General features: G+C 44.1%; 1 protein-coding gene across 2 annotated transcripts in view; it reads left to right on the forward strand.

Annotated features, from left to right (window-relative positions):
• The first annotated feature begins 4,317 nt into the window (after positions 1-4,317).
• The window catches only part of HSPA12A (heat shock protein family A (Hsp70) member 12A), a 55,370-nt gene continuing 46,776 nt past the window's right edge, over positions 4,318-12,911 (forward strand). The window contains exon 1 of one of the 2 annotated variants that reach the window (XM_064663698.1): positions 4,318-4,586. In XM_064663698.1, the coding sequence (XP_064519768.1) occupies positions 4,559-4,586 (28 nt within the window). In that variant the 5' untranslated portion in view covers positions 4,318-4,558. The remainder of the gene's footprint in view (positions 4,587-12,911) is intronic. The other variant, XM_064663697.1, reaches the window with a different exon arrangement.

The raw sequence follows: 12,911 nt of genomic DNA on the forward strand, positions 1-12,911 counted from the left end.
TGCACAATCTGGTTGATATTTTAAAAATGCCTTGACAGAATAGCATTTTTTACCATATATAGTTGGGTGCATATTTGGAGAATAACAGATGATGGTATGATCATGTTAAGTTATATAATACATCTGTTTCTTCTGGGGCTTTGTTTGTTTGTGCTTTGTGTTTCTTTGGCTTTGTTCTGGATTTAAGACACCCAGGGTAGAGGAAGGGCAATGAATTTAAGGAGAAAAGGTGTTCAGGACATACAATGTGAGTGGGAACTCTTTGGAATTGAATTTATCTTTTAATTCTGTGCACACAGCAGCTACACATTCCATTGTGATCCATGAGAAGACCATAGAACATTTATATGATGGGAGTGCTGGACACACACTAACAGTGTAAGCAGCGCTGAGGGCTAAAGTACTCTCCAAATGAGTTAGTGTGCTGCCAGAGATTTGTGAGCACCAGAGCCACACTTTTACTGTCTCCAGCCCAGCAGTTTTGCTGAAAAACCACCCTGCTGTGAAATGCTGGAGAACTCTATGCCGGCAGTGTTCCCAGAGGGATACACTTCCAACAGATGCCAGGATACCAGGAATGAGAAATGTATAAAAGACAGGTGAAAATTATATAACCTGTTCCTTTTGAAGAAATCCTTCATATTCCTATGTGCACAATAAGCTGCTTTAATGAAAGGCTGTGACAGTGATGAATAGTTTTTCATTCTTCTTATCTTTACAGAGACTTCTTTAGTATTAAAATAAAAGGCTGTTTTTAGGAAAGGGGAAGATAAAAACTGCATCTAGGGTAACAGATTGCCAGTTGACTCTGTAATGAAAATAATTTTTAAGTTTTTTAGCACATGAGCCAATAAGCAGAACTGGAGAGGGTTAAGTGCTGTAAGCCAAAAAACTGTACAGCTGGAATGAAGGAGGACACTGCAATAAGTTATGCAGGTGACAAACAGAAACCAGGTATTGTGTGTTTAATGATGCTCCAGAAACTACTACGTAAGAGGAAACTTTGAAGTAAGAAACCATTAATCTGGGAATTTTAATTGAGCAGATAAACATGGTGCTTTATGAGGGATTCCTGAGCTGCCAAGATGCAAGGTGTCCTTACCTGCTTTCTATTCTTTTGTTTGAAATGTGGTGTGGTTTTTAAAGATACAGCTCTCCCTGGTAGCAGTATTGGGCTGGGTGTTGGGCTTCAGTGGCGGGCTGGTTTCTGTGTCTGTGATAACGTCCGTACCTCGTGCTGTCAGGTGCATTGAAAGCAATACTCAAATGCCTGTATTTCTTCCAGATCTCTGTGCCTTGTGTTTCCAGCTCACTGATTCTCCGTGCTACCCCATCAGTGCCTCACTTAGACCCCTGTACTCATGAGTGAGAAGCACAAAGCTCTTCTCACTGACTAGCCACAGTTTTCCACAGCTCTCACAACGTGCGGGTATGGCCCCGAAAGGGCACTCTGGTGGTCTTCAATTCTCTCATGAAATTTTGATTGATGCTAATGGATCACATGGATGTGGTAGCCCTGCTAAAATCAGTGCTAGGTTAGGCAGCTATTGTTCTTGTACTGGCAGTTTCTGCCAGCGTGTCTGAACCCCTTGTGTGATGAATTGAATGGTTTGAGGCTGCAGCTTTCTGGGGATCACCTAGGCTGCAGATGCAAAATACAGTATATTAAACCACTTCTCGATTGTGCTTGAGGGGTGTTCAGTCCAAAATAGATGGCTGAGAGGGAACTTAAAGCAGACATCTGCCCCAAGCTACTGCAGAAATCATGCTTTTCCTCATAGTCAGGCAGTACCATAACAACTAGGTTGGTGCTTGAGTTGAACACTGATGGGTGCCTTGGTTGTCTGACGGAATAACACTCTGATGTTTCAGGGTCAAAGAAAGGTTTCCTTTCTGCTACTACTCTCCTGTAGTGTACTAAGCTAGCTGATGTTACTTCACTGAGAAAGAAAAAAGTTCTTTCCAGACCCACACTAAAATTGAATCTTGTGTATGGGACAAGCTGAGGTGTTTGTATGAACAGGGGTTCAGAGGATGTAGATGACTTGATTTATTTCATCCTTTTCAAAATCCATCCATTCATTTTTACATATTTAGACTGATTTTTCTGTTAGACTTATAATATAATAAACAATTAAAAGCACAGATTCCAAACAACCTGTCAAAATGACCATAGAAATGACAAATTCCTATGGAGTAAGTAACAAAAATGGAGCCTCTTCAGCCCCAGAGCAGGGTCATTTGATATAGTGACCTTTTCAAAAAGGTTTTTTTTTTCATATGAAATGCACTTTTTTTCACTTCCAGGGGAGAGAGAGATGATAAGGGAAAACTAATGAAATATTTTATTTTTCTATAATTAATTTTCATATAATTTTTATCTACATAAAGCAAAACTAAATTTAAGGGGCCTTAGTTCTCAATTTTATATTTCAGATTGACAATCTAATTTTACTTTAAATGTATTTCTTTTTAACGGGGTTATAAAAGTACGTACCATGAAAGGTCTTATTTCTGAAACTAGCTAGTCAGTCACATGCCTTCAAATATGCTCCTTCTGCATTATTCAAAACACCTACAGCTGAGTGTGTAACTTAGGCAACCTGGCCTGATATTGAATAATGCAGTCACTGCCGTGACATTCGGAAAGATGTCTGCACCCAGTAAATGCTATTTTTATGTGTGTTGTCTTGTTTCTTGAGGGATTGTGGAACTAGACTGCATACAATATTTTTTTTTCCAGAAAGTATATGATTTGGATATGTGTTTAGGGGTTTCTTGATTGCTTCTTTTCTTTTCCTCTGCCTTTGTTAATCATCTCAATACATGTTTAAAGCCTACCATTAATTGCTATTGAAGTGCATTTAATTTGAAGGAAAAGTTTCTGCTATTTAAGTCTCTTGTCAGGAAACCAAGTGTTAGAGTTGTTTGGTTTCTTATTTCCGAGGCTGTTTAATGACAGCGTAAATATTCAGCCTGACTCTAAATAGGTAATTAAAGCCAACTCTTGGCCAGATGTTCCCCTTTGTTGCCTGGCCTGGAGCTGAGGGAAGAGCAGGAAGCGGCAATCCCAGTGCACGCTGTCCCACTGCACACTGTCCTCGGGCTTTGGTAAACTGTGGGTGATCCCCACTGAGTGTCCCAGGGAACCTGAGCTTACAGCTGATGTGAACAGTGGAATGAGCTGCTGTTCCACCGTGCTCCTTCCCTCTCTCCTCCTCAACAGTTTAGAAAATCCCTTTAGGCTGCTGATTTTGAGAGGTGAAGAACTGAGTTCAGCTTTTTCCCTGGATGAGACACTTTCAGGGAGAGAGAGTCTTCTTAGCGTGTACAGGGTTGGTGAAGGCCTTTGAGAGGGGTCAGGTGTGTAGATGTGAAGGAGTTTAGTGCTTTAACTTTTGTGCCACACCTTCTGTCCTCAGAGGCAATAAAACTTACAGAGAACAGAGCAAAGAGAAATGAGAGCAAGAAACCAGGGAACAGAGGGAGGTGCTGAGTAAGCACCTGCAGCATCTGGGATTTTGCTTCAAAGTTCCCCACTCTCCAGGGGTTTCACAGGGATCCTGCCTTGTGTGAGCAACAGCTTTGGTGAGAGGACATGGGAGAACTTTAGGTGGATTTTACACTGCAATGAATGCCAGTGACCTCCTGAGCCTAGGAATTATCAAGGAACTGAGGCTGTGCTCCTTTATTTATTTCATGTGAACTGCTGGCAGTGCTTTCAAAATGTGACTGGCTGCTGAGGCTGGAAAGCAAAGGAGATTTAGACAATGAAGCACGGGAGGAAACCAGGAGAACCCTTTTTCTGGCTCCAGGATTGTGCATGGGAGGATACCAGCCTTATTTTCATTCTTGTGTTTGTAATGGCCTCTTATATAGTTTGGAAAAGTCTTAATCATGGATCAAGTGACAGCAGGGGTGTTTCTCTCTCAGGTCCTGGAGACAATTAGCTAAAAATCACTGGAAACACGAGGTTCTGGCCTGATGGCACCGCAGAACCACGTGGAAGAGTTCATTCCAAAGACAAATAAAAAGAATCCCATGTTGTAAAAGTCACCCCGTAATTCATGATGCCGAGGGACCTATTAAAGTCTGACTGTTCGGGTTACCTCTACCTACACACCCCTGGCAACCCGACGGCAAGCAGCCGGTGCAACCTTTGCAGGCATCCTCACGGCTCCGTCTCCCGCAGGATTCCAGCACCCTCTCCCGGCGCCCAGGACGAGGGAGTGGCCACGGAGAGGGGTCTCTTTCCATAGCTGTCCCCGGGGAGGGGTTTCTGCTTCAGCAGCCGTGAAATCCGCATCTGGGGCTGGGCCGTCCGTCCCTCGGAGCCGCCCCCCGCCGGTCCCCTGTGCGGCTGCGGGGAGGGAGGGGCGGTGCGGCCCCGCAGCCGGCGCGGGAAGGCGTCAGCGCCGGGCCGGGCGCGCAGCCCTCCCCTGGCTCCGCGCAGCCCTCCCCTGGCTCCGCACCGCCCGCAGGAAGGCGCAGCGGGGTGGGGACGGGAGGAAGGAGCGGAGCCTCCCCCGGGCTGGGCAGCGCGGCTCCAGCCCCTGCCATGTCGGAGGCGGAGAGCGGAGCTGCAGGTAAGGGGCAGCGGCGGCGCTGCCCGCTCTCGCTCCGCCGGGCCCCGCCGCAATGCAGGAGCGCTGCAGCCCGGCGCGGCCCCGGCCGATCGGGGGAAGCGAGCTGCGGCCGGGGGGAGCCCCGTCCGGGGCGGGGAGGCGGGGAGGCGGCAGACAATGTCCCGGCCCCGCCGGCCGGGCTGTGCCGCGCGGGCAGGGCAGGGCAGGGCAGGGCCGCCGGCCCCTCGCTCCCGGGCCCGGGGGTGTCCCGCGGGATGGGATGGGATGGGATGGGATGGGATGGGGGGTTCCTGCGGAGCGCACCCCGCGGAACCCCCGCGCAGCCCCGCGGCTCATCCTCCATCACGGGCCGTCCCCGGGGAGCCGGTGCAGCAGCGCGGGGGCTCCAGGTGACAAAGCGATGCGGCGGCACCGCGGGCGGGGCCGAGGCGGGGCGGGAGCCCTGCCCGGGGCGCTGCGGCGGGCGCGGCATCCCCGCCGGCCGGGCCTTTGTGGCTCCGACCCCCCCGCCAGTCCGGGTGTCCCTTTGCCGAGGGAGAAGAGGGAGGGCTTAGAGAGGAGATCAGGGGCTGCTGCTGACATAGAGGCAGCACCCCGCTTGTAGCGAATAGCCTGGTGCACTGGAAGAGAAAGACCTGGCAGCTGGGTGGGAGAGACGGCGCTTTCTGGGTTGAGCGCCTGAGCATCCCGACGCATCGTCGGGGACCGGGGAGCTCCCACCGAGGTGTAGGGGTGGGGGAAGCCCCGAGCGGGGCATTTTACCACGTTAGCGGGTCCGCATGTCTCCGATTCTGCAAACTTGACACGAGCTTAGCTGAACCTCGTTTTGCGTGAAACAAGGATTCTGTGTGTTTGGTCCGTTTGTGGTTACGCTGTGCCTCATAAATATAACACAGCCTTTGCAGGACAGAGGTGGTCTCTCCTTGTGTGGAAATGGAGCTGGGGGAGGGAAGGGGGTTCCTAGGATACAAATGATATGGGTGAATAACTCTTAAGGGAAATGCAGACTCAGCCTGATTTCATTCGAGTTCTCCATCCCTTCTTCCTCACTGCATGCTGCAAAGGTTTGAGGAAACTGTAATGCTGAGCCAAAGGTGCTGGTAGAAATGTATGGGGAAACTTAAAAGGTTGGGTTTGAATACAAATAATAGTATTTGGGGAACATTTGGAATAATATAGCTTAATTTCAGTGCAAATGGAATAAAAGAGTAATAAAGTATCCATTGAAAAAACCTAAAACCAACCGGACTACAATACTTAGAAACTATTTGAGTCTCCAAGACTACCTGCTCTACTGGATTTTCTCTCTCTCCCCCACCTCCCATCTAAATGTTCTCAGTGCTTCCTAAGTAAGTTCTCTAATATCTGTTTGATTTGAAGTAACCTGTAACAATTTTCTAGCATGCAGCTGACAAAGGGAAGAACAGACTGACGGATTCATTTGTCTTTCAAATGACAGGGTATCATGTGTTTTGTTTTCTGCCAACTTGCAAGGTTAGCGTGATGCAATACTGAAATGAAGTAATTTGTGACATAGGGAGAATTTGCACAGGAGGGATTTTGTTAGAAGACTGAAGACCAGGTAGTAAAGCAATGATTTGTTATGTCAGAAATCTTTATGTTCTTGCCATGCGCTGGAATGCTGAAGCTGTCAGAGGAAAAAAGGCTTCAGGGATAAAACGTGATTTGGTGCGTGTTGTATTGACAGTATTGATGCTGCAGTCACTTATTGCAGCACAGTACAGTGTGTAAAGAATTATCTGTGTGTAACATAGCTGAGTGTTGTGTGCAGTGCCTGCTGATCCTTGTTCCAGCTTCAGTTAGCACAGCACTGCGGTACCTGCAGCTTGGTTAGTGTGAGCCTGGGTGAGATTGGTCATACCCAGGAGCTATTGCATGTAAAGCTTCTAATTATACTGACTTCTGTCATTTCTAAAGCGTTGGCTCACGACTGGGTAATGCTGGTTGAGCCGACAAGTTTTCCTTTATGAAACTGTCACCCTGTGAGCTTTCAGTCCAAATGTTTAGTTCATTCCCACAGGGACAGCAGTTGGTGTTCAACAGAGCTGCCCTTCTCTGTACCTGCAAAGTCTCCCCAAAGCTTCAGTCAGCTGTAGTGAGGCCCCAAAAGGTCTCTTCTGTCCAGAGGTGTTTGTAGCTGATGTGTGTATGGTGTAAGTGGGTTTCATCCTAGTCCCCAGGGCATGACCAGGGAGTCAGTCAAACACCACTGTCACTGGGTGCTGGAAGAGGCTGCTGCAGTCTCGGATGTCAGCTCAAGTTAGAGCAGCCTCTGGGAGGCCGGTTCTGTGCAGAAGACCACAATGCTGCCTCAGCTATAAAAGACTTGATCCCTGCATGTACACGTCAAGATTTAGGATATGTTTTGCTCTCTAACTGTGTCACTGGTGGTTGGGGTTATATGGGACCTGACTGGTGTCTCATCTTGTGCTCTTTTCTGCCAAATACTTCTTTATTTTGTTGAGTGCTGTTGAAATTTTTTAGGCCCCTCCTGGATGTCATATCTGCTGTTGCAATTAAGACTGAATTTCTTTTTTTTTGTTTTTCCTTTTGAAGTTGCAGATCTGGTCAAATATTTTAAAATTTTCAGTTACTTATTCTTCTAAACTGTTCTGGGTGATTAACTCCCTTTTGCTGTCCTCTACTATGATTTTGCCTATTCTATCTATAAATGCACAAAGCAACCTTCCTTTTCTTAAAAATATACTTTTTATGTTGCAACAAAAACATTAAAGGATCCTATAATGTCAGTTTTCTGTACCTGAATAGGTTCTGCCTTTTGACAATGTGTCAGATGGGATTTCACAAGTATTTGACTTCAGAAAGCACACCATTTATGGTTTTAGAAACTTCTCTCTCTGGCTGTTTTAGTCTGTAGGCATTGTGAAGAAGCAAATTGGCTTTTTTGGATATTTAAAAAAACTGTGCTGGCTCTTAGTAAACGGTAAGGGAAGATGAAAGGAATAAAAAACAATGCACGCAAACAATGCTACTTTCTGTTAGGAGAATGAGAACAGTCATGACCTTAATTTGGCATGAAGCAACATGACCTTTTGGGGAGTTTGCATCTATTCCCTTTTTTATGTTCTTTAAGTAAAGTAGATTTTGGTGTTTTCCATATGCAGCTTTAGTGAAATCTTTAGAGTATTTTGTCTATCCATAAATTACTTCAGTTCTTACTTATTCAGCTGCTGTATGGCACTTGTCCCTTTCCCATTAAACAGCCTTGGCCAGTGGAAAACAGAAATGGGTGAAACTCCAGGTTGCATCAGTATTGCACTTGCTTGTTCAGCTGTATTTCTGCAATGAGAGAGGTACCAGGAGGACTTGGAGTCTGTTCCAGCAATGAGCTCTGAAGTCCATTGGTCATGATTGTAAATGGTGCAGTTGCTTCACAAATGTTTTACTGAAGAGTGTGCAGATGTTTGGTGCTGTAAGGTCACAGATGTTGGTGTTGAGCTGAGGGAATGCTGCTGCCAAGTACAAACCTCAGTGATCTGAAATGCCTGTGACATATCTGCAGGCTTCATCATCTTCACTGTGACAAGTGTCCTGGCTCCTGGGTCATTAAATTGAAACTGCCTTTTCTCAGTGACCAGGCACATTTTTGATCTTAAAAGAACATTCCATAGCTCTCATTACTCAAAAATATCTCAGCTTTGGCTCATGTGCTGTGCTTTTAAGAGTCACAGTGATATGCATTTAAAATAAACAAATGCAAGTTTTAAATATTGCCATAACTGCTGTTAAAACAGTGACGTTGCAGTGTTTTAAAATTAGTACAGCAGTGGTTAGCTGTGTAAGTAATCAGTATTAAAACAGGAAATTCCTTCAAAGGCTGTCTCAGAGGGATTTGAGAAAGGTTTTCATGTAAATGAAAAGGAAAATGCAGTCAGTTCTAATAAGTAAGCAAATGAATAAATGAAAATACTCAGGATATGAAGGCCAGCATTCAGCCTAGAAAGCCTTTATTCTTCACTAAGGACTTGACAAAACGCCCTTACTCAGGACTGCATCAGGGTGTGTCAAGGACATCAGAGAGTGGCTCAGCGAGCGGTGTTGGTGTGCCCTGCCATCAGCACCTTGTGCTCTGCTCCTGGGCGACAGTCACTGGGTGCTCGCTGGCCCCAGCATTGATTTGCAGGGCTCTGGGTGGATCAGTTCTAAAGACATCTGAATTTGCAAGAACAGGAGACCTGGAGAAGGTTTTTCTTTTAGCTGTTTCTTATGTCAGTATTTCTGAGTCAGTCCCTGAGTCAGTACTCTCAGACTGTGCTCTGCAGATGCAGTTTCTGAGGAACACTGAGAGAGATTTCTAGTAATTGTTATCAATTTGAGTCCAGAAAAGTGTGTGTTATGTGAGGGTAGTTCCATAATAGCAATTCCATGCCATCTGAGGGAGTTAATCCACTTCCTATCTGTTTCTATTGTGGGAGCCTGCCCAACCTGCATTAGTTTCCTTGGGGAAGAGACCAGAGATAAATTATTCTCTCTATGCTACTTCCTTATCTCATAAGGATATCTGGGAATACTGCTTCAATTTGTCCATTTTTTGGATACATCTTGTGTTCTAAGTGTAGAACAACCAGTGTCTAGGGTTGAAGCAGTTTCTCTCCAAGGGTTTTGCAGTCCTAAGCACTCTATGTCCACCTGTCCTGACACAGCCTTTCTTTGAGAGGTTCCATGTGTTTGTATCCACACTTTCTCTTTTTCCTGTTCCCTGTGAGGTTGCAAGAGGGAATATTCGGGTGTCTCTTTCCTCATTACAGGGTTTGGGATGTTTTTCTCTGTCAAGAGATAATAGCAAATAACTGTTCTTTAGTACATCCTTGTCTCCTCTGTGTCATTGTTTGGGAAATGTGACCGTTTGGTCTTGTGGATTTATCATTGTTTGAGGACTCAGTGCTTTCTCCACATTTAAAGATCAGAATACCTGAGGTTAGGCTAGGCTGACTGTCAACTAGACCCGTTCCCTGGTGCCAAACAGATACAACAAATTTAACATCTTTTTCTCAAGTTTCCATGGATACCTGAGTAGAGCACATGCTGTAATCTGAACAGCAGGGCATGCCATTTACAAAAGCTTCCAGTATTGTCATTATGGAACTGCTGCACTCAAAAATCAACCTTATGTAGTAGCTTTCTTGCTGACTCAGCTATGGTCCTGTTACGATTTTAGCCACTGGAACTCCTTTGCCATTGGCTTGTCACCATGACAGTGTCACTTTGCAGTTGGTTTTCTGGCTGGTCAGTGTTGGTCTCGGGGTGATCTGTGTGCACAGTCATGGCAGCTCAGAGTGGCAGAAGTGGCACTTCAATATAAACCTGATGGATGCTAGTATAAAAAGCTCTGGAAATAGATTTTGGTTGGTGACTGCATGACTTTATGACCTACTCTACAAATACTAATCATATATTTTCTTCTTTGCTCATATTTTCCATGGAACTTTCTTCTAAGCCTGATAGCTGTTATGTTTTCAAGATCACCAAATAAAAAAAGTAAATGCAAACTTACTTTTGATATAGCAATGAGATGTCTCTCAGAAGCTAAATCAGACTATGGTTTCACAGATGACTTTGCTAATGATTTGTCAAATGTGATAGGATGTTTTTCAGTTTTGCCACAACTAATATTCTTTTATTTTCCCATCTTTGAAAAAGTTGGGTTTAATAGCCTTGAAGAATATGAAGGGATTTATATATAGCATCACTCATGCTGACTACTATAAGTAATGGCTGTTCTAGTTGGCTGTTCTTTTTACCCTGCCCGCCACTTCTTTTTTCCCTGTGAATTGGTGAGAGAGGTTTGTTTTTTCTTGTCTGGACTCTACAAATGTATGAATCGTGTTTAGCATTCCTGAAGATTGTTAATATGAAGACAAACATTTTCAAGTGTTTTTTCCAATTTATGTTTTAAGAGAAAGGTGTCACTGCATTCATCCAGCTTGATGCAATGCAAGATACTTTGTGAATCTCAGAATGCTTGAAAACTAAATAACCTTTTTGCTTTCTAAGTAAACAGATGCCCCCAAAAGTGTACTTTTTCCTGTGTGGTGGACACATGGTCTGGAAAAGCTGAACAGCAATTCTTGTTCAGTCTTTGAATAATATTTCCTTGAACATCTCGATCTAGCAGGTAGATCTAGGATTGTGTTCTTTTTGGGATACATTTGCATCTTGAGATGCTTCTTAAATAGAGATATGCAGTAAAACAGGGTTTGATAACTCTGGAATATTTTGATAATGCATTTTAAAAAGAGAAAACAATGAATTATCCCACTCTCAGGTGGGAAATCATGTTTTGTCAAAGAGAGTGATTAACATCACTGGAGTTCTGTTTTATGAGTATGGTCCTGGGAATTAGAGCATAATCTTATTAGGTGCCATTCCTGATAACCTTGCAGTAACCAAGAGGAGGAGGCAGATGATGACAGACATCATGATGAAGGAGAAGCAGCAGGAAACCTTTTCTAGGAAGTATACAGAATTCTGTACATCTCTGTTTTGCTTTCTGTTCCTTATGTGTTTCTGGAAGCAGTGATGGAGGAAATGAGAGATACAGGAAAGCAGTGCTTGCACTGAGGCAAACAGTGCAAGGAAGCCTGAAGGAAGCAAGTTCAGAGAAGAGCTTGTTGGAGGAACAGCAGATTAGTGTGTATTAAAGTATCTGTGGAATATGTAGAAAGATCATGGAGAATTCTCTTCTACCACTCGGAGCTGCCAAATCTGTTGTTAACCCACCTTTATCCCAACATGCAGCCTGCCCTTTGCAGCTTGTAACCCAGGATCAGTTTTGTCTCTCCTGGCAGTCATACGTGGGTGTGGAAGAGCTGGAGTGCAAGAAGAGAGGGATCACTGCAAGGCAGCACTGGGGAGTTCCCCCAAGCCCGGGAGCTGGGGCGTGGGCAGGTTTTGAGCAAGTTGGAATCTCATTAGGACAGGGAAGGAAAAGGGAGCTGGCTGATCACAAAAGCTGGAAAGTTCCTGAGTCATTCAAGGTGGAGCTGGATTTGAGACTTACAGTGTAGATGGTGAAAGGGTTTGAGTTCAAGGCAGCTGAAGGGCAGACAGCTGTTGGTAAGGACCTGTCTGAGGCACTATATACCCAGCATGCACAGGAGCGTGATCACTCTGGTTTAGTCCAGCTTACCAAGCATTAGTGAGGTCAGACCAAATGTAGGTAAAATAGTTCAGCCTACACCCTGTCAAAAAGAGGAGAAGGGAACATAACCCATGTGGCATTTTCAGAAGGTTATTGCGAGTTCTTGTGTGTTTCTTTCATCTTAAATTAAGTTCACAAGTAGTGTCTTTCGGTTTCCCTTTGCCAGTGAGGCGCAGGAAAATGAATATAGTCCACAGAGTGAGTTGTTAAAAAACAACTTGGGGTTATTTTTTAATACTGTTAACAATAAAGGTAAAAACTTGACTTAAAAAGCTGGATAGCATAGTGAAAAAGTAATTCCTCTAGTCAAACCGTAATCATGGTGGGAGACAGTGTAAACGCATAAATGGAAAAGGTCAAAGTCGTAATGAAAAACGTCTTATTCTTAGAATTTTATCCAAAGAATTGGGAGATTATTTTTTTTTTACTTAGGAAATTACTGCGCTCTAATTGGTATCAGTGCAATGAATACCAGCTCTTCGGGGGACCAGATATTATGAAAGGCTATCAGGAAACTTGGATTTGTATCAGAGGTTAGCTATGGCTGTGTTCATGGAAGAGAAGTGTATCACAGTCTTCCAGCAAACCAGCTGGATGCCTACTGGCATTTTAAAACAAAGAACTCTGATTCCGTTGATGGCAATAACAGTGGTGCCATTGGATTCAGTAGAAACAGAAGGTTCTTACTTCTGATATGAAATGTGGGATCTTTTTATTATGCATAAGAGTGTTTTAAGTGTTTTTATTTTTTTTAGTATTTACTTCTCTCAGTCTCTTTTTTTGTTGTTCCTTAAGTATTTTCAAAGGCCATCTTTGTGTTTACAGTTAAATGCTCTAGGTTGTCATGTTACATTTGGAAGCTCTGACATGTTGTACTTAATGCAAAGCAAAATCTCAGCAATGGGAAAAGCTGAATAAGCTAGTAGCAATATGGTAAACCCTTCTTTTCCTATTCAGCAAACATCATTAGCCAGCTTTGGTTGTGTCAAAATTATTTTCATGCTGAAAAAGATATATAATCTTTTGAATGAAAAACAGTGGTATCGTTCCATTCTCTTATTGCCTGATGACTACTCTATAGCCATATTTGATTCAGTACATCAGTTTGGATTTTTTCCCTTTTTTTCCTAAATTTTAAATCC

This window comes from Pseudopipra pipra, chromosome 8, assembly GCF_036250125.1.
Source record: "Pseudopipra pipra isolate bDixPip1 chromosome 8, bDixPip1.hap1, whole genome shotgun sequence".
NCBI classification, from domain to species: Eukaryota; Metazoa; Chordata; class Aves; order Passeriformes; family Pipridae; genus Pseudopipra; species Pseudopipra pipra.